This window comes from Urocitellus parryii, chromosome 4, assembly GCF_045843805.1.
Source record: "Urocitellus parryii isolate mUroPar1 chromosome 4, mUroPar1.hap1, whole genome shotgun sequence".
Taxonomy (NCBI): Eukaryota; Metazoa; Chordata; class Mammalia; order Rodentia; family Sciuridae; genus Urocitellus; species Urocitellus parryii.
Window position 1 is genome coordinate 56458499 of NC_135534.1, and position 22207 is coordinate 56480705.

At 41.2% G+C, this 22207-nt stretch overlaps 1 protein-coding gene across 10 annotated transcripts in view; it reads left to right on the forward strand.

Annotated features, from left to right (window-relative positions):
- Positions 1-22207, forward strand: part of Ppfibp2 (PPFIB scaffold protein 2) — a 145462-nt gene that overhangs the window by 120611 nt on the left and 2644 nt on the right. For 5 of the 10 annotated variants that reach the window (XM_026415015.2, XM_026415013.2, XM_026415014.2 and 2 more), the window contains 13 exons: positions 804-861; positions 1831-1872; positions 5377-5515; positions 6635-6685; positions 7083-7224; positions 7860-7988; positions 14220-14370; positions 14630-14741; positions 14956-15044; positions 15342-15464; positions 18157-18282; positions 19011-19199; positions 20340-20525. In XM_026415015.2, the coding sequence (XP_026270800.1) occupies positions 804-861; positions 1831-1872; positions 5377-5515; positions 6635-6685; positions 7083-7224; positions 7860-7988; positions 14220-14370; positions 14630-14741; positions 14956-15044; positions 15342-15464; positions 18157-18282; positions 19011-19199; positions 20340-20525 (1537 nt within the window). Of the gene's footprint in view, positions 1-803; positions 862-1830; positions 1873-5376; positions 5516-6634; positions 6686-7082; positions 7225-7859; positions 7989-14219; positions 14371-14629; positions 14742-14955; positions 15045-15341; positions 15465-18156; positions 18283-19010; positions 19200-20339; positions 20535-22207 lie in introns of those variants that run through there. The other 5 variants (XM_026415008.2, XM_026415020.1, XM_026415010.2 and 2 more) reach the window with 4 other exon arrangements.

A 22207-nucleotide genomic window follows, 5' to 3' on the forward strand; every position in this document is an offset into this window, starting at 1 on the left:
GACCAGTCCTAAGTTTTATAAAATAAGAAATTTAGTTTATGAGTTCACTCAGGGGGAAATAACAATAAGAGATTCACACTGACTTGACTTACAAGAGACTAATGTATAAAGAAAATTTGTCTTATATCTATTAACTGAGGAATATAACTGCCAAGAAGACTTGGCACATGGTTACCCTTGTGATCATTGGTGGCATTGCCTCTTTTCTAATTATTTGGTACCCTTATCTGCAAAATAGCCTCTGTGAAAACAGTATTCCTCTGAGCAGACTTCTCGGGATATAGAGGGCCAGAGAAGAGTGTTGGAGGATCTTAGCAGGAAGTGCTTTGTAGCAATGGCTGGCTGATGTGTTTGTCTCTACTCTAAGGAGGAACCAACTTCTTCCTACCTGGATTACTCTTAGACTCACAAACAAGTCAGTATAAGTATTCTTCTTGTACTTCGACTCTGCAGACATTAGTCTTCTTTATGAATGCAGGGTAGCTACACAGATAACACAGTAGTTACCTCTCATGGATGCAATAGAGTTAAGTGTATTCTAACTGAGCAACATGAAGGACTTTTTATTGGGACTTAAGTGATGCTGTCATGCCCTCACCAACATGTTGTTTAACCAGGCTATCTTCCAAGGTGGGACAGCCTCATCTAATATGTTGGCTGTTGTGAGAAGGTGGTTCTTCCTTCTGCCATTTACCCTAAGCCCAAGAGAGACTACTGGTTAAGCATTTAGATTGCCTTCTGTATTAATGATACCGACCTTCACTTTCTCTTATAACTATTTTTGTCACTTTATGTTTTTCCAGGGTTCAGAAAAAACTCTCCTGTAGTCTAGAAGATTTAAGAAGTGAATCTGTGGATAAGGTCAGCTCATCAATCTATCCATAAAGATTACTGAGTTACTTCTTTAGGCCTATTACAGAGCTGGGATATGTGGGCGAGTCCTGGTTCCTACCTTGGAGAGGCTCTTGCTGGTAAGGCAGAATTACAAGAATATTTGAGAAAATCTGTCAGATATAGCCCAAGGCATCCTAGAGACAAGACAACTCGGGAAACGCGGGCTAGAGTGGGTAAGAGAAGAGGTGTCAGTGAGCAAAGGCTGAGTCCAGGTCTGATGGGCACAGGCAGGATTTGGGGAATGATGGGAAATAGGAGGAAGTAAGGTCAGAGCCAAGTATTAGATCAAGCCAGAGAAGATCTTGAATATTGGCCTTATCTCCCAAGGCCCTTGGGATGATTGCAGCAATTTTGAATTAAATAATATGGATAAAGGAAATGATTCCCAGAGTAAGGTCTGGGATTGTTTACAAGATTCAAGAAGCAACTTAAAAAAAAACTAGGAAAATGAGGGCTTTGTGACCCCCTTAGTAGCCTTTGACCATGTGGGTGGCACCTATGCTAGAGGATCACAGGCTCTTTTGCTTAGTCATCACAGAACAAGGAACCTGCTCTGATTGAGCCTCTAGTGATCCCATGCTGCATGCTATCCCCTGGTTCCAGCAGTATCAGCCTCCCAGGTGACACAATGGAGGTCCAGAAAAGCTGGATTTGGCAGGAGCCATGGTCTTGTCTAGTGGCTTTGCTCCCGTGGGCATCAACCAGGCCTCTCACTTTCCTGATCAGATTGCTGGCAGTGGCCCGGGTGTCTGTCGACAAGGTTAGACAGGGATCTGCATTTGTTGGCATGTTATGGTGATCTCCTGACATGAAGATCAGGGAGGAGCATGAGCCTTTCAGATATAAGCAAGTGGATAGTCCTGACTTATTTATGCTTTTAGACTTATTAAGATCTCTTTTCTCCATATAATTGAAATTCTTTCTGTTACTCCATAGTGTGTCAATGGGAAGCAGCTTTCTTTGGCAGTAGAACCCAAGGTACATTAAGTTCATATTATTATCACTTTTTTGTGTTTGCTCTATTTGCCAGAGTGTTATAACAAATTATGGTTTTTGTAGTCTTAAGATATGTTAACCATCGGGGTAAGAGGACAAGAAGAAAGACAGAACTTCCTCCTCCCATTTTACTTTTATGTGCACCCAGGTGTATAATGATCTTTCACCAATATTATCTGTGGATAAGAGTTATTATCAACACTCCATTTTATAGGCTCTATTTTATAGAAACTAATCTTTATAGAAAGAGAGAAAACTAACCATTTTATAGAAACTAATCTTTAACAACAATCTAGCCTTAATCACTGGGCAGGGAATGCTGTGATCTCAGTACACAGAAGAGCGTGGCAGCTCTCATCCTTTATGTGCTGATGAAAAACACAAGAGTAGGGCTGGGGATGCAGCTCAGTGGTGGAGCATTTGGCTAGCATGTCGAGGCCCTGGGTTTGTTTCCCAGTGCAGCAAAACAAAACAAAACAAAAACAAACAAGTACTCTTAGCTTCCCTTTAATGAACACATCACATTTAAAAATTCCATTAGAATTTATTTCCTCCTAGAAAACCTGTTTTGAAAGATGATTATGTTTCCAGGTTGGTGCACAAATATTGAGCCCTTGATGAACTGAAGTTTTTTATAAATGGCATTATTTCATCCATTATTTTTAACATCATATGGGAGAATGTATTGTACTTGACCCTCATTTGCCTTTCATATGAGACATGGGGCCTTGTTGCCCATGGACTTTGACCTGAGAGGGTCATTTTATTTTTTCATACTAGTGTGATAGAATGGGCCATCTCTGTCCTCTTAACTCAGTGTAAGAGGAAGATATTTTTTATACTTCTATAGGCTTCTCTGCACTTTTATATTTATAGCAGTCAGTGCTACAATTGGGTAGCCATTCCTTGAGCCATCTGAACTATAGAGCAGGAGTCTTCTACCTGCTTTCTTGTCTCAGCCTGGAGCCCAGGCTTATATAGTCCCTAGGCAAATTGAAAGCCTTCCTGTAGAGACTGCTCTATGGTATTTTTCACCCAGCAGTTTCCCTTCCCTCTTCAGCCTCACAGAGGTCATTCATGTGTCTAAAATACATGTGTAAGTAATCACCCACTTTTTGGAAACAGAGCTGGTTCACCAGCTCAAGCTTTAAGACACTGACTTAATAACTAAGAAATATATGTGATGGGGGATTGTTTATGAAGAGAACATATTCCAGATTAAAAGATTGATTCTTCTATGATTTTAACCATAACTATAATCTTGTGTGGTCTCAACTAGTTCAACATGAACACCTCTTTACACACACACACACACACACACACACACACACACACACACCCTACCCCATATCCTCCCCAGGACTGTTCCACAGGTGCAATGATCTTTTTGCAGTATCCCCTACCCTTGGTGCCAGGCCCTTTCTTTCTGTCACTGAGAGGTCCCTAAATCATAAGATACTTCTTACTTCTTATATTCTTTTCAAGCTCTCACTGTGAGACATGTCTGCTGAGCTTCACCAGAATGCACATCCCCTGATCTGGCTCTCCTATGGGATGAGTCAGTACTCCTACTCCTGATGTTCTAAAATTAAGTCCTGTTATGTTCTGTTCTCAGGACTGAACATCCTCTTACCATGTACATGGATCACCAGCCTTTAAAGCACTAGTTTCTCAATGTATTCTTTAAATTTGTCTTGGGTCAGACTTAGGCTTGATATTCTAGATGTCATTTGACCTGTGCCTTCCTTGATCTAGGGTCTGTTCTTCTGGACTGCTGTCTCTCTAGGACTCAGCATGCATACTTCTGTTTATCTGTTGTCCACTGTATGTGTATCATTTCACAGCAGATCAGAGGCAGGAATTGTTATTCCCTATTTAGAAATGACAGAACAGAGGTTCTGAAAGGTTAAAGAGAAAGAACTTTTCCTGAGTCAGTCTGACTCAGGCTGTGGGCTCTCTCCCCTCTCTGGCAGGCTGCTTTTCGGTAATTCAAAGCAGCTCAGTAATAGGTTCCATGCTGCTCTTTCTCAGGGGTTTTCATTTCCCCATAGCCAGGATTATTCTTCTTGGAGACGGGAGAACAGAATCATACAATTTCTAGGACATGCATTTATAAGCAAACTGAACTCAGAAATATATTGAACACTTGACTTATAGCTGAATGAAATTTCAAAGATGTCTCAGTCATGCTAGTCTCCCATTATTGGCCTGACTTGCCAGTTTCAAAATCTATCTTGTCTTTCATATGACTTTTCTTCTGGATCCAATCAAGTGATCTACATTTGGGTCCCTCAACAATGTTGCTGAAATTTCTCTTCTCTTTTATTCTTGCTCTTGAAATGCACTCTACTGTTTTCCCCAAGTTTGTAGATTTAGGGGCGATATATGCTCCTTAGCCAAATAAGTGCTATTCTTCTTCCTCTTTTATTCAACTTGCTTCTTTGGGACTTTTTATATGGCCAGTGTTCAACCACAGGGTCCATTGCATCAAAACTATGCCTCAGACAATGTACCTTAGACAATAATCCTAAATTCCAAAGGGAACTCTATGATGGCATATAGTCCTCTTCCCCATTTCCTGTTGTCATCTCCCAAAGTGTGTGCACACCTTCTTGCTTTGCCTTAACAGGCTTTCATAAAGAACTGTTATCACAAAACAGACTTTTTCTTCTACTGCTTCAAATTTAAATTCTAATCTTCTTTCTATAGCATAGCCTTTAAGCCAGAATCTACATAATTTATGCACTTGGTTAAACCCCTGAAGAGATTTGCCCTGACCTGTTTCTGAATAAGGGTCCTACTCTGGAGAAGCACATCCTTATAGCCTGTAGGAAAGCAGGTCTCAGGAGAACAGGGAAACCCAGACCAGATTTTTATATATATGTGTGTGTGTGTGTATGTGTGTGTGTGTGTGTGTGTGTATATAAAGTATAATATATAATATATAACATGTCATTATAACTAATTATATATTATATAATCATTAATATATAATAGAGATTCGTATGTGTACCATATACATACATATACATAACATACATATATATATATGTGTGTGTATGAGATAAATATATGATATATACCTCATATCTATATATGAGATAAACTAGTAGGTAGAGAATTTTGGCTTCTGTATTTGAAGAGCTCATAGACTAATTCATGGCTATTGATTCATTAAGCTTATGAACACTAGGCCAAGTGGCAAAGGCCTCCTTCATAAGACATGTCCAATTCTTGCTTACAGGTGATTATAGTCATCCCTAGATTGGGCTTGACTCTAGTCCTGTCTCACTGTGTGGGCAGATTTTTCCCTTTCTCAGAACTCTAGTCCTCTTTCCTGGCTTGGGCTAAATGATCTTTGAGGTTTTTGTTGTTGTGAACTCTTGGAGAATAGAGTTATTTGGATATCCAAGGATTTCCTAACTGGGTTTGATTTGAGTCTCAGGATTAACTAAGTATCTCTCCTTTTCTCTTTCCTTCCAATAGGACAGCTCTTTCCTGGTGGAACAGAAATATCCTACATTACCTGGGAAGCTTTCGGGAGCCACACCCAATGGAGAAGCTGCCAAATCTACTTCTGCCACCTCCCAGCCTGACCCTGTAGGAAGCAACCTGCTAAGATTGAGTGAGTGTCCAACCCTTCAGCTAGTAGATGCTGGAGCAATGTTTTTGGCACTTCCAATTATTGTACAAGATACCTGTGCCTGCCATTGCAGCCCTTAATTGAGAATGTTGGGAGTGGGTGCTGGTACAGTTTGTACCTCACAGTAATCCCATTTTTACAGCTCCCTGCCTTGGCAAGGGAGGTAAATACCAGCATCCAAGAAAACCCAACCTGTATACATACTCTATTCTTCCCAGTTATAATTAGTCCATCCCATTTTCCTCTATTCTTCTGTTCCTCCTCTTTTGAATTCCTGCCTTTCCTTCCCATGATTCCTCTTTTCCCATCTTCTTAGATATCCTGTCACCCTTCCTTCCTCTGGCCTCCTGGACTTTCTCTCCTTTCTTTGCCTTGTCTGGAGTCTCCCAGCAGGATTATAGTATGCACTTTTTAGGCAAATGAAGTCAGTGGTCAGTGGGCAAAGATGTCAGCTCACAGGTATCCCGTTGAAGGTTAAGTCCTGAAACCATGAGGTCTTTGCTACTTTTCATTCAAAATAGGTGATTTCTCCCCAGTAGCACCAGCAGATCTCATGGGGCCAAGGAAGGAATATTCTAGTCCAACAGACTTTCCCCTTCCTCTGACTCCTCTGCTCAACTGTTGCCTGAGTCGGCCTGTGTTGGCTCATGAAGGCCAGTTCTGCTGTGGCTACAGAAGCTCTAGATAAGCCTTTAAATGAGTATATCCAGTGACAGACTGGACTCACAGCAGCTTCAGATCATTCTAGTCTGACTGAATGACCTTTGACACCTGTGCAAGAGCTTCATGTGACCCAGGTTGTTTAGTCCCTGCTGTTCCCCCTCCCTTTCCCCACATGTAGACAAATACCTCAGCCTGCCAGGAAGTGGCACCTAGCATTTGGCCCCTCTTTTGAGGCCTTCTTTCAGTTAATGACCCTGTAGGCTAGGCTGAGTCAACACTTACCTCATCTTTCTTCATGGGATTATTTTTCTTTTGAGTTTTTCTCTCTTGCTTGATGACATTCTTTTTTATTTCTTTGCTTCCCTGTAACTCTTTTGGGTTGGACTTTGGCCTCTCTTGTTTCTTCATGTGGCTTCTCTGCTTCTTGGTTGGCTGGAGATCGTGGCCGGAGTGTCAGTGCTCCTGTATTAGGTACTGTACCCGTACCAGGTGAGATGGAGAGTGAGAATGCTTTTGCTTTCCATTTACCAATCCTTTTACCACTACCCCAAATGCTTGGCCATTGTCCCCTCCTGCCTGCATGCCTGCATATCCCTCTGAAAAGAGAACACAATCCTTGTTGAATAATCCACAAAAACTTAGACCCAAACCTTTTGAATTTGATGACATTAGCTCACTCAGATTTGAAACACTGAGCTCACTGATGCCTTATCTGGAAAGCCTGGAGTGTTCCTGAGCCTCTACTGGCCTCTGAGATGCTGGTGTCAAGCTCTAAAGAGCTGGGTGGTCTTCTGGACTCTAAATCAGATGCCTGGGATTAGGGAATAGGGGTCTAAAGGTCATTCCTCTATCTGATTGACATATCATTCAATCTTTTCAACCACAGGAGACACAGAAAGCAGTTGGGATAATGCTGCCATGGCCAACGAACTCTCTTCCAACTCATCGGGTGCTGAATCAAGCCCCCAGTCCCCCCTGACACCAGATGGTAAACGGAGCCCCAAGGGAATCAAGAAATTCTGGGGAAAGTAAGTTGGTAGTAATGGATTATAATCATATTGCTTGAAATTAATTTTCTTCTTGACTCGATAAAAAATCTATGTAAGTACTTGGTCTATTAGACACTGGGACAGCAGTTAAAATGGAGCAGTCATGTTCAGGGTGAATTTGAGTTATTTTTTCAGGATCCAGAGAAGAGAAGATATATGTGAAAGTTATCCGTTAAATATAGCCAGTATCCTTATACGTGTCATTCATTCTAGACATCCATCCCACACACCCCCAATGATATTCACTTCAGCTTATCCTATATGGGTTTTGGGAGAGGAACTGATGGGACTGCAAAAATCTTTGAAGACAGAAAGCTGAGTTCTTGCTGGCCCAAGTGACATAGTCTATGAAATAGGCAGACACTGGAGCCTCCTCCCAGGCAGCAACCTTTAATTTGTCCCCCAAGGGGAGTGGCCCACCCCAGGCTTAGAATTGAGATGCAAGCCCAATGAAGGAACTGTCATAAGTCATGATCCTTGATCTCTTGGGAGGCATAAGGAGACAGCATTGCCCTGAGTCTGGACTGCATGGCCCTACCTGCAAAGGAGGGGTTACACTGCCTCTAGACTCTCAGGTCATCCCTGACAGTCTTCATGGATTCCTCTCCATGCAGAATCCGAAGAACTCAGTCAGGAAATTTCAACACTGATGCACCAGGGATGGCAGAGTTTCGACGAGGTGGGCTTCGGGCAACTGCAGGACCAAGACTCTCTAGGACCAGAGATTCTAAGGGACAGAAAAGGTAAGGCTCCTTTCAGTCTATCTACAGAGAGTTACATGAAATTTTTCCTGGGATGGAGTGGGACAAGGGACTGGATGTCCCAGAGCCTCCAGAGATGGATGGGAGGAACCCTTCGTGTAGAGCTTCTTGACTTGCCCATTTGACACTTGTCAACATTGCTCATGCTGATAGATAAGATACTGAGGAGAAGGCAAGAGGCTCTCTACAGTTGGAGATGGGAGGGTGTTGGTGGTAGGAGGGCCTAAAACAGTTCTGTATATCTATAATCCATTATCAGCAATACCTTTGCACACTGGATTGAGAAGCTTTGTTGAAGCCATTAAGAGCACCGTTCCTAGAATCCCAGACATAGGTTGTAATCTCTGCTCAACCACTTCCTAGCTAAGTTATATAACCTCTCTATTCATCATTTTCTGGTTTGTAAAATGGAGATCAAATATGAGTATTTTATTAAGAAATTCTTATGAGGAATACATGTAAACCAAGCACCAGCTGTCTGCCACACAAGAGTCAACATCCCCTAGTCTATTTGGAAAAGAGAACCTCCTCTTACTGCCTGTGGGCAGCCCACTCCTTCCAGAGACTCCACAGGAGGGTGTTAGTGGAGCAGGTTGCATCTTCCATTATCCCTCATAATCTCACTGTGCCGCATTTTACGGAGGGATGGTAATCACTAAAGCATGAGTGGCACTGGAATCAAAATGGTGAGTTTTACATCATGCCCTAATTTAAAACAAAACAAAACAAAACATAAAGAACCTTAAGCTTTTCTAGAGGTGTCCTTGGTGGACACTTTCTTTACCTCCTTTCCATAGCTTTCCTGCTCTGAGAAAGTGTCTCCCTTCAAACCTAAGCAGATTAATCTTTACTCGTGTTTTGGTGAAGCCCCTTTTTCTATCTTTGTGCTTTGTTAATTTTGATACTTCACATCCAGCAGAATATCTCCTTAGGTCTAAGTTACAGAGCTAAGGTCAGTTCTTCTGGAGTCTTCTGAAGGATTGGATTGTGCCCTTTAAAATCTAACCAAAAGGTGAAAAGTCGGGCTAACTATCTTAAGTTTAGTGCTCTTGAGATTGCCATATACCAGTGTGAAGTCCAGGTAATTATCAGATAAAATGTACATAACTCAAAAATTAGTTCTCAGAAATAATGCAGTCAAGATTCCAACTGAAGGGAAGAGCATTTCCCTACATACATCCTATTGTTTACAGTAGTACATCCCCTGTGGAAGGGAACCATAGCTTATTTTGCACATGTATGAGATACTTCCCTCCCCGGCTTGCCATGGGCAGGTTTATAGATTTTGTCAGGTCTTCACTCAGGTGTTTCCCAGAGTGGGGCTGCATAGTGGGGGAATCCATTTGCATTCTGCAAGTCACTTTAGAGTAAGGGGTAACCAGTGTCAGAAACCTCTGCCAAAGGAAAAAACTCTGCCATTCCAGCCACAGAGCTGCTTTGTTAGAATGTCTTTGTGCTTTGTTAATCCTAAACAATGGTTGATAAAGGGAATGGGAGTGAAGAGTCCTGATGAGATTGCTGTTTATCTTAACAGTGCTTATGGTAACAAAGATGAATTTGCTGGGAGAAAAGAAAGACCTTTATTACCCTGAAGCAGAAATTTGATAGAATTATATGCTAATGTCCTCTAGTATTTGTAGATATCAAGGCAAAACTTTAAAAAATGTTGTCAATAATATTATTCGAGGAGAAGTACTTTATTAATAATAGCCTCCAGCCAAAATTCTTCTTTTTCTGATAACAAAGTATTTTTTAAATAGGCAGTTGATAATAACATTTTGTTGGAGCACTCTTTGATTACAGATGAACAAATTTTATTTCTTTTCCCCCAAAGTATAGTTTTATGGATTTACATCCAGACAGCACTGCTGGGAATGGGGAGCCTGTCACCCATATATCCTAGTCAGTTTAAAAGTTTCAAATTTTTCTTTGTTCAAATTTCTCTTTTACAGACCTCCAAAAAAATTCACAATTTTATTGTTAATTTTGTTTGCATTTTAATTCTTTTGTGAACTATCTGTATTTTTTCCAATTTTATTTAGTCATTTTTTAATTTTGTTTACTTTATTTGCACTAAACATGCACACATGATTTTTAAAAACTTAGCATAAGAGGTTTTTTGTTGTTTTTCTGCCCTAAGAAAAAGACATTAAAGTGTAATGATTAATGCTAACAGATTCTAGAGCCATAGACTGGATCCCATCTTTATGGAGGGGTTCTCTGAGCTGATCTACTGAGGGTATTGCCCTTCAAGACTCACAGGTTTATGAAGGGTCTCCCTCCAATCACATCACTGCCCTACTGATGGTCCCATTTATGTGTGTATGTATGTGTGTCTTTTTTCCACACTTGTGGTCAGAGTCATATTTCATGATTATAAGGAAGCTACCAGGGCACCTACTTTATGGGCCCATTCCAGGGTCCAGAGAAAATCAATCAATGTGTTGACAGGGCTAAGTGTTTTGAAAGTTTTACATATATAAGGTATTTTATTTTATTTTACTTTTATTTTTATTTAATTTTTCATTACATTACTTATTACACATGTAGAGTACTATTTTTCATATCTCTTTATATACAGTATGTTCACGCCAACTTATGCCATTTACATGTACTCTTTTTTTACATTACAATTCTTAATACACATATGTACCACTATTTTTCATATCTTTATTTGTATATAAGTATGTTGGCCCCAAATTCAAATCTTCATACATGTATTTTGTATAAGGATGACCATCACATTCCACCATCCATATATAAGGTATTTTAAACACAATGTTTAGACCGATGAGTCCTTTTATTCCGGTTTTCCCTTTGTCTATAGTTTTCCTTTTATCAGATGACGATGGACTAGACTTAGGGATCTTTGAGAACTAACTGGTTTAGGGGAAATTGAGTTGGGGATCCAGTTCAGGTTGAGTAGGATTTGTGGATGTAACCTACCATCACTCCATAGTTTGTTCAGTCGGGTTTAGTTAACTAGCTATCCTAGCATAAAAAAGCTTCAGTGCTCACTCCTACTTCCCATTTTGCTTGTTGCCCAGAACTAAAGATGCAAATCAGAAGTAATGTTCCAAAACAAATGTGTCATCTAGCATTCCATACCAGAAGTACGGGATAGTGGAAACAAAACCGTATTTTAGATGTAACAAAGCCAGAAGCTAGTCTGTGGAAATTCTTTCCAGTCATCAAATCTGCAAAATCTTAAGCAGGAGATTTGGTTCTCTTGAGTGCTTAGTCAAAACAGAAATTCTCTCCTGTCAGGAATGTACTTGCTAATGAAGTGTATGCACTTATGAATGTGCCATGCCCTTTCCCCTATCATGGAGGTGGCATATTTGATAATCTCAGTATATCATTTTAACAGCAATTTGGAAAGATGTTTTGGAATGTGTCAATAAAATAAGTTGTTTGGTTGTGTATGAGAAGTACCTTCTCTGTCATTTCTAAATGATTTCCTAGCATTTTCAGCCATATCCCTGGCAGAGGGGATTGGGGATCTGGCTTTGACAGAAGCTGAGGAGTTCTGGGTCTGATACTATAGGAACAACACAAGGTGGGGTAGGGAGGGTATACACAACAATAAATGAGAAGACTACCAAAATGAGGACCAGAACTCTAGTTTGGTTGAAACATCTGAAGGACAGAAGTTTTCAAACTATGATCTCAAAAATTCTTATTTCCTCCTTCAAAACTGAAATGCCTCTCTAATATATACAATCTCTGTTTTTTCCCCACAATTTCCAGAAATGAGAAGATGAGTGAAATAAAACCCTAATAACATGTGAAATAAAAGTGATAAAATGAGCATTGGAACAGAGAAATTGTTCTCATATTAAGAAACAAATTATAAATGACAACAAAAAATGTTAGTCCATATCAAAAGCAGTAAGTGCAAGAAATAAATTTCAAATGGAAATTGTAAATAAGTTTTCAGGTATTATTTATATAAAGTGAGTCATATGAACACATTGTAAAAAGATTGAAATTTCTTGCTGATTTTACATTTTATGCTAACATCAGCAAAGATAACATAAAACTTATGCTACCGTCAAAAGAGCATGGACAACACATCAATTAATGAATATTGTCAATTTGAAGAGTATTTAAGATTAACCATGACAATAGAAAACTTGAATGCTAGAGGTCATGTTCTAAAATGAATGTGTCCTCTAGCATTCCATTACCAAAAGTATGGGATAATGGAAACAAAACCATATTTTAGATGTAACAAAGCCAGAAGCTAGTCTGTGGAAATTCTTTCCAGTCATCAAATCTGCAAAATCTTAAGCAGGAGATTTGGTTCTCTTGAGTGCTTAGTCAAAACAGAAATTCTCTCCTGTCAGGAATGTACTTGCTAATGAAGTAAATGCACTTATGAATCTTTAACATTCATATGTGAGAGATACTTGATAGAAGTTTTCCTAAATTTAATCAATGATTCTAAAAATGTGCATGACAATACCAATTACAATTACAAATTGTGAAGCTGAAACTTTTTAAAACTCTCATAATTATAAAAGAAAATATTGACAGTCATCCTAGAAGAAAGACTGACTCAACCTCCATCCTACTCCATCATCTCCAGGATTCTAGAATGGTGTTTTCTTGTCATTCTGGCCCTTTAAGAAATCCTTTCCCTTTAAGAACAGCTCAGCCAGGTATTCAAAAAATGTATTCCTGTATGTTAGGGGTGGGGATCAGCTCTCTGTATTAAGTGGTTTTGCATCTGCACATTAAGCCAACTGAGTACTGAAGATGTGGTTAGGTCTACAGTGGTTTGCACTGAACATGCACATACATTTTTCTTGCCATCATTTTCCAACAATGCAGTATAACAACTATTTGCATGGCATTTACATTATATTAGGTAATGTAAATAATCTAGATATGACTTAAGTTTATGGGGGATATGTGTAGGTTGTATGTAAATACTACTCCATCTTATGTAAGGGACTTGACTCCCTCAGAATTTGCTATCTGCAGGGGGTCCTAGAACCAATTTCCTGTGGATACCAACAACAACAGAAAGAAATCTTTCTGAAAATTTAGTCTTTAATATTCCATAAATCCCCATTTATTTTAAAAAATGAATATAAAGTTACTTTGTCCACTGCCTGCCACAAAGTTTCTTTTGGGATTTTGAATGTTCCATTATTTTCACACTTTAAATGAAAAATTGATGTCTCTAAGAATGGTTGGTTTTAATGTCTACTCATCCTGTCTAGGAACATGATCTAACTCTTCATTTATTCATGTCTTTTTTTTTTATGTTGTATAGTTGAGTATTATGGCTACTATATCACCCCACTCTACCCCCTTGTGGTCCCCACCCCATCACAATCACATACACAGGTACACACATTCCTTGTTAAGGCAATTTGTAGGCCGTTTATAATTTTGGTTAGTATGGGGGAGAATTTTTATTGTTTTAACAAATGCTTTAATAGCTGTGCATGGGTACTGTGTAGAAAATGGTTGATTTTTGCTTGTAATATACGTATTACATATGTATATATGTGTATGTGTGTGTATTTTATTACTAGTCACCTTACTGAGCTCTCTTGAGCTTTCCAGGCAGGCAGCCCTCATCTGAAAAGAACTATTTTCTTTTATGTCTACCTTTCTAGTAGCTATGCTTCTTACTTTTATTTATTCTAATAAACATTATAATATTTTCTATGCAATCCTCAGAATACTGTTGTTATTATTATTAAGTACTGATAAAAATATATTGTCTCTTTGTTGATTTTTAATATGAAAGTCCCTAGTATTTTATTAATATTAGCTATTGTTAATTGGAGGGCTGTTGATTTTTTTTTTATGTTAGAGAACCAATTGTCTTTTTCCAACTTTCTAAGTGTTTTCCTTAAAAAGAGTGTTGAATCTTGTAGACAAAATGAGTTAGTTGTAGGTGTTCTTCCTAATAGGGCCATGCTCTGGGATTGTGACATGTTGAGGTATATGTGGACCTATTGACTGCAGTCTCTTAAGGATTATGTCAGCTGTCTCTAAGTAGTTGGATTTGAAACTCATTTGTTATGGAGGAGACTTGAATGTACCTCATGTGAGTGTGTTGTGGAATTTCCTTCAGCTATAGCCCATGGTTGGGTTGTTTGTTAAAAGGTAGTTTCTTTATGATGAGGCTTTATTATACGCAGAACCTCAGGCTCTCAACTTACAAAAGTATACTGTTTCCCTGCTTCCCAGTGATGCCAATGCCCCCTTTGCCCAGTGGAGCACAGAGCGTGTATGTTCATGGCTTGAGGACTTCGGCCTGGCTCAGTACGTGATCTTTGCCAGGCAATGGGTAACATCTGGCCACACTTTACTGACAGCTACCCCTCAGGACATGGAAAAGGTAAGAGCTGAGCCCAGGAAGAGGAGGCTGTTATTTCTCCCCAGACCAATTCATGGGAAGGTGAAGGCCCCCCACTCCATATACACACAGGAAGATGGGCAGGAAGGCTGGGATTTCCTTAGTAACTGCAGGTTGACATCCCAGGGTCTTGTGCACAGATCCCCTGCCACACTCTTAGAGCATCTCCCTGACACAACATCCTCTGGAGATCAAATTGTCTGCCAAAATTTTACATCTGGTCTTCATCTTGCAATTTTAGGAATTAGGAATTAAGCACCCTCTTCATAGAAAGAAACTTGTTTTAGCAGTGAAAGCCATCAACACCAAGCAGGAAGAGAAGTCTGCGCTGCTGGATCACATTTGGGTAACACGTAAGGACAGGCATATATGTATTAAGTATGTATCTGACTGTGCCTAAGGGTAAAAAGAATTTCCATGTTGAATGTGTGCCTCAAAGATAGCTGTGTCCTTGTGAAAGGCAGATGGATTACTAAATCTTCTGAAAAAAAACTGGAACCTCAAAATGATAATTGTTGCTCCTATTCTCAGGAATCCCAACACATCTTTTTTTTCCTGTATTTATAGGGTGGCTTGATGATATTGGCTTACCCCAATATAAAGACCAGTTTCATGAGTCCAGAGTTGATGGACGAATGCTGCAATACCTAACTGTGGTAAGGACTTTTCCTTTAAATATTTCAGTTGTATCTGTGAGCTTTTGGCTCAGATATGCCCATGATTGTTATTTTAAGCCTGATTCCATCTTATTCTGAAGTCCTTGAAATAGTATTGATTGTTACATAAGATATCCCCAGTAGCAGAGTACAAACCATTGTGATAAGAGAAACTGTTGGTATGTCCATAATGCACCTTCCTGAAATGTGGAAGTCTTGTCTGTTTGGCCAGACCAGGAAGGACCACTGGAGTCTTGTCACTTTGGAAACTGGCTCATAAAAACTTTTCTTTTCCAGAATGATTTACTCTTCTTAAAAGTCACCAGCCAGCTACATCATCTCAGCATCAAATGTGCCATTCATGTGCTGCATGTCAACAAGTTCAACCCCCACTGCCTGCATCGGCGCCCAGCTGATGAGGTGAGAGCAGGATAATAGCTATGCAGGGAGCCCTGAGCCAGGACACTTGAAATATCCTGTGTGAAAAAATAAGATTTACATAATCACAAAATGCTGCATTTTGGACTGTGGTGCTTGGGATTCTGGCACCCAAAACACCCATGTTGCTTGTACTTTTGTATTCCATTGTGGCCACTAAACCTCCAAATCTTCCACTCTCCCTTACATTACAAATGTAATGTCTGTGGCAACAAGTTTTTCAAAGTCATCATAATGATTACAGGAGATGAGGAGATGATGCAAAGGAAGGGGGAAGAGATACACAAAGTGGAAATTTGAGTGTCAGGCAGAGGACAGAAAAACCAGAGAAAAAGGGACAAGGAGCCCTACAAAATCATACATTAAGAATAGTTTTTCCTATATAAAGAACTCAGAAAATTAGACAATAAGATAACAAATAACCCAATCAACAAATGGGCCAAGGACTTGAATAGACACTTCTCAGAGGAGGACATACAATCAATCAATAAGTACATGAAAAAATGCTCACCATCTCTAGCAGTCAGAGAAATGCAAATCAAAACCACCCTAAGATACCATCTCACTCCAGTAAGATTGGCAGCCATTATGAAATCAAACAACAATAAGTGCTGGCGAGGTTGTGGGGAAAAGGGTACACTTGTACATTGTTGGTGGGACTGCAAATTGGTGCAGCCAATTTGGAAAGCGGTATGGAGATTTCTTGGAAAGCTGGGAATGGAACGACCATTTGACCCAGCCATTCCCCTTCTCGGTCTATTCCCTAAAGACCTAAAAAGAGCATGCTACAGGGACACTGCTACATCGATGTTCATAGCAGCACAATTCACAATAGCAAGACTGTGGAATCAACCTAGATGCCCTTCAATAGACGAATGGATAAAAAAAATGTGGCATTTATACACAATGGAGTATTACTCTGCAGTAAAAAATGACAAAATCATAGAATTTGGTGGGAAATGGATGGCATTAGAGCAGATTATGCTAAGCGAAGCTAGCCAAGCCCTAAAAAACAAATGCCAAATGTCTTCTTTGATATAAGGAGAGTAACTAAGAACAGACTAGGGAAGAAGAGCACGAGAAGAAGACCAACATTAAACAAGGATGAGAGGTGGGAGGGAAAGGGAAAGAGAAGGGAAATTGCATGGAAATGGAAGGAGACCCTCAGGGTTATACAAAATTACATACAAGAGGAAGTGAGGGGAAAGGGAAAAACAGTACAAGGGGGAGGAATGAATTACAGTAGTGTGGGTAGAGAGAGAAGAGGGGAGGGGAGGGGAGGGGAGGGGGGATAGTAGAGGATAGGAAAGGCAGCAGAATACAACAGACATGAGTATATCAATATGTAAAGCAATGAAGTGTAACTGATGTGATTCTGCAAGCTGTATACGGGGTAAAATGGGAGTTCATAACCCGCTTGAATCAAAATGTGAAATATGATATATCAAGAACTATGTAATGTTTTGAACAACCAACATTAAAAAAAAATTTAAAAAAAAATAAATAAATAAAAAAGAATAGTTTTTCCTACTTGTATATACAAAATTAAACAATGTTCAGGTCCAGATATACAGAATCCATGAGCAGGTCTTAGTAGAGAAAAAACATTACAGATAAACACAGCAACCCAAATGATATATCTGATATTGTTCCATGAACCTCAGGGTTCTTGGTGGGCCCCAAACTGAAGTGTTGTCAATTACATCCCACCTCCTCTGTTCCTGGAAACTTTGTCTACCTTTGCTTCCTCGGGGATTAATGACTCTTACCTCTGTTCTCCACCTCCTGTTTTCTCGGTATTCAACAAATATACTTTGCTTGCCCAGGCCCAGTGCTGGGCATTTTAGAGTATCTTGATGTGTGTTCCCTGTTTAGTCAGCTTTTCACTGCTGTGATTAAAAGACCTGATGAGAATAATTTTAGAGGAGGAAAAGTTTATTTGGGGGCCCATAGGTTCAGAGGTCTCAATTCCTTGGGGCTTAAGATGAGGTAGGACATCATGACAGAAGAGTGTGGTGGAGGAAAGTGGCTCATATGATGATCAGAAAGTAGAGAGAGAGAGACTCCACTAGCCAGATACAAAATATATACCCCAAAGCCATGCCCCCAGTGACCCACCTCCTCCAGCCACACATTATCCACCTTCAGTTACCACAGAATTAATCCCTTCAGGGGATTAATTCACTGTTTTAGGTTAAGGCCTTCCTAACCCAACCATTTGTCTTCTAAACCTTCTTGCGTTGTCTCACACATGAGCTTTTGGGGCATACCTCACATCCAAACCATAACATTCCCCTAAACATTTGTCCACAAGAAGATCTTTTTCTTTATAAAACACTTTTCTCATAAGTGAATCTTTAAAATTATGTTGAATAATTGAATGAAAAACTACATGCCTTTATTTATTTTTCCCAAAGTTAGCCGGAAAATTAGGGAGAAACAGGATTCTGCATTCAGATGTCTTAGTGTAGAAGATCATGTAAAATCCAGTAAGAGCTGTTTCTCAGAACTGAGAAGGCTCTCAGGGAGGCAGTCTGGCTGGCCTGGGTTGTTAGGCACAAGGGTCTTCTTTTTGTGAGGTTTCTGGGGCAGATTCATTCACAGGGGATGACCCCACAGAGGACTGTGGTAGGACCAATGAAGTCTAATGTCTTCACTCTTCTTCCTCTCACAGAGTAACCTTTCTCCTTCAGAAGTTGTGCAATGGTCCAACCACAGGGTGATGGAATGGTTGCGATCTGTGGACCTGGCAGAGTATGCACCCAACCTTCGAGGGAGTGGCGTCCATGGAGGTCTTATTGTGAGTTGCACTCTGGGCTAGTCCAGTTGCTTTGATGTAGACTTGGGTATTCAGAAACTAATTTTCTGAAGCCCAAACATATATTCTAGTAAAAAAAAAAGATACTTCATCTGAAACCTTTATAGAATCTGAAGTTTCAAAATATTTGATAATTTGTGGGTAAGAATTAATATACCCCATGGAAACAAGATAGCTTCAGGAAGGGCTTCCTCCACTACAGACCGAGAGATCCCAGGTTAGTGGGAATGCATGAGAATCAGACCTACACAAGTCAGCTCTACCTGCTTCTAGAGGAACAGGGGGACTGGGAAATGAAGGGGAGGTCATCAAATGTAATTTCCTGCTTGCCATGATATAATCCTTATCACAACTCAGTTCTGTCAAGTGGGAAAGCCAGAGAAGAAATATGGAGGTGGTGGTGTGGCTGTTTGGAGGTGGTGGTTTGAACATATAAGGTTCAAGACTTGTAAGAGACTGTGAGACATCCTAAAGAGGTCCCTGTTTTCTGTTGGTCTGTGAAAATGAGATGGTCACTTAACAAATATGCTAGTGTCTGCTCAAAGCCAAGCCTCGTCTGGGTAGAGAGAGGAAAGTAGGACATAGAACAAGGGTATGAGCTTCAGCCTAATTTTGAAGGCATCCTAAGGCCCTGAAGGCCGGTTTCTCCCTATTACTTACTAGGTATCATCTGTTGTCACTGACTAAATTTGTCTATGATTCCTTCTTAGATCCTGGAACCACGCTTCACTGGGGATACCCTGGCCATGCTTCTCAATATCCCACCACAGAAGACGCTCCTCAGGCGCCACCTGACCACGAAATTCAGTGCCCTGATTGGTCCTGAGGCTGAACAGGAAAAGCGAGATAAAATGGCCTCACCAGCTTATACACCACTGACTACCACGGCCAAAGTCCGGGTGAGTTGTTATACTCTTTCTGGGTTACCCCTGGGGACTTCCTTCTGGCTGTCAGGTCATATAGCCACTGGCTCAGTACATGGAGCCAGATCAGTGTATACATTGAGAACCAGGAGCAGCACTCAGCTTCTGCTGCAGGAGTTTGGTCTGTTTGTCTTCATTAGGCCTACTGCCTACCTGTCCTAAATCCAAGAAAGAGAGCACAGATTTTTTTTACACAGAGGCCATGTTCAGGAAGCATCTATTCTCAGGTAGCTGGGAGCTTGTCCTCTACTCAGTGCTACTGTTACTCATTTTGCACGGCAGATGAGTTCCTGATCTGGATTCCCTTCCATTAGGCCCATCTGTGTGCCACAGTGCAGGGGACTCAGTCAAAGCTATCCTGACAGCATGGGGAATGCTCCTGTTGCAGCTGGTTCCACTTGTCCTGTTCTGTGATGTGGCCTGCACACAGCTGTCCCATATCCCTAATCTGAAGTCATCTAAGTACCAAGACCAAGCATCTGTGGGCTCCCTAAATCCCACAAAGCCCTTCCCGAGCCACAACATCCCCACCATGTCCTTCCCAGATCACAGGCCCACAGACTCGCTCTCTGGAAGCCAGGTTGGCCCCTCCCCAGCAGGCATGATGGTGCCTCACAGCACAGCTCACAGAGCTTAACCTTCTTTCCAGATACAGCAAGTATCTGGACTTTCTGAGGGGGGGAGTCCAGTGCTGGGCAAAGCTAAAGCACGAAGGAAGACCAACCCAGGGCATCTGGTGTGGCTCTCAAAGCACTGGTGTCAAAGGCACTGGGTGCTGCTCCCTAGTGTACTGTCATCAAATGTGGTGAGGCAAGTCCTCCATGCTTGGCCTCAAGTGCAGGCTGGTGTTTAGTAGGAACTGAGTCCATCTGGGAAAATAGGACAATGGGAATGAGTTTTCCCACAGTCTTGGAGGAGCAGTTCTTGTTTAGGATTATTTATCTTTTGACCTTTCCTCAGCATAGAAATTGCCTATAGGACCTGTTTGGTTCAGTTTTTTCAAGAAGCACTTTGCCTTAGTTCTTTCCTCCTAGGACTGTTCTTAAATATATTGTCAGTCATATCTGCACACTGGAGTAGTAATCTTTCCATAATCTTGTATTTGCTGTATTTTAGCCAAGGAAACTGGGATTTTCACATTTTGGAAACATAAGAAAAAAGAAGTTTGATGAATCCACAGATTACATTTGCCCAATGGAATCTAATGATGCTATCAGTGATAGTCACCGGGTCTACAGTGGCTGCCGAGGCCTCAGCCCCCTTGATGCTCCTGAACTGGATGAGTTGGACCAGGTGGGACAGGTTAGCTGATGCTTGTCACCTGCCCTCTCTGTGCACCTGAAAACACAGTAACACCACGTGTGCCATCATAACTGCAACCTCACCCCCTGCTCATGTGCATGACTTGCAGAGAACATTCCAGCAATTATGTAGCCCTAGGCCAATCTCTCTTCATACTTTGAAGAGGCAGGCTTTGGGGACTGTTGTCAAAGGTGGACTCAGGATGAAAAACCCTTAAAGATGCTTTTACATTCTTAGTAATTTTAAACAGCCAACTTCAGCACCATCAGATATGCATGAACTTAGACACAGGTCCAGAGACTATGAACAATCCCCAAAGACTCCACTCTCAGGCATTTCCCCTGTGCTGCGGTTGAAAGAAAAGCTCAAGTGCCTTATGCCTATGGGCCAGAGAATCTTGGCTGAGATCAAAGAGATAAATGGCAGGGACTTCTGCCGTGGTGACAGTGTAATTGTGTTATGTCTTTCTCTACAGAGGTAGTTTCTTTCTGATAATAAAAACAATATTTATGTAGGAAGTAAACAGTGCAACATATTTTTAATCTTGTTGGGGGAAGAAAGGTGAGCATGGCTGGAAATGGAACCCTACTGATTATAGCTTAAAAGCCTATGGCACTGAGCCCAATCCAGGTACACAGTCAGGATTCCCCAAGGGGGATGGAGCAAAGAGGGACCCCTTTTTCCTCTTTGTATCCTTCAGAGAGGACTGCCTCAGGCCCCACCTCCCTCAGTGAAGCAGAGGGGAAACTTGGGTCTCATGTACATCCTGGCTATAGGTCACATCTGCTGTGCAGACCCCAAGTTGGTTTCCGGTTCACTAAAGGAGGGTGGGGGTAACAAGCAGGGATGTCTTACTGGCAACACTCTCTGTTCTTTCACGTGTTCTGCCAGCTTCTCATATCTGTTGTGGGGGATGGTTCGCTGGGCTGGCAGGGCTGAAGCAGATCTGGCCTCTTGATTTAGAGGCTGACTAGCTGATAATGGGCCCTCCAGATGGGCGCTGTCTGGCCAGAGACAGAGTCATGTGGTGCCAGGCTGAGCTCCTGCTCTTGAGATTCCAGTTCACTCCAGGCCAGTGTTTGGCTTCACTGGGTCCCTTGGGCCTCATCTACAGAAGAATAACAGCAGTGTCATAATCATCTGACAGTGGGGCAGGGCCAGTGACTCCATTGTAGCACTCTGATTCTGTCCCAGATGGAGAGGCTGCTAAGATTTGCTTCTCATACCACCAGCAGCCTCAGACATGGCCTATTCCCTAAAACCACCACCTCCCCTGAGGTCCAGCTGGTGAGAAATGTAGATACAAGCTTGTCAGCTGGGAACACTGGTGTTCAATCCTGGCACTCAGGGCAACTGAATGGCACTCGCTCCTTCAGGCTAATCCCTGGCCATTGTGGCTATATAGCCAGTCAGGCCAGCTTTATCCCTTATTTCTTATCATATCCTGGTGAGAGACTTTGCATGTGCCTGTTTTCAAACCCTGCATGGAACTGTTTTGCCACTAATTCTCTCTACAGCCACATGGAAGTCCTCTTTTCCCTTTGTGGGCCTCAGTTGTTCCACCTGTTAAAAAAGGGGTTTCACTTGATATCCTACAAATCTATAAAGAATGCTTCCAAACCTACAATGTCTAAATCACCTTAGGGAAGAAGAAGTCCAGCATTCCCCAAGGAAGAGGGGAG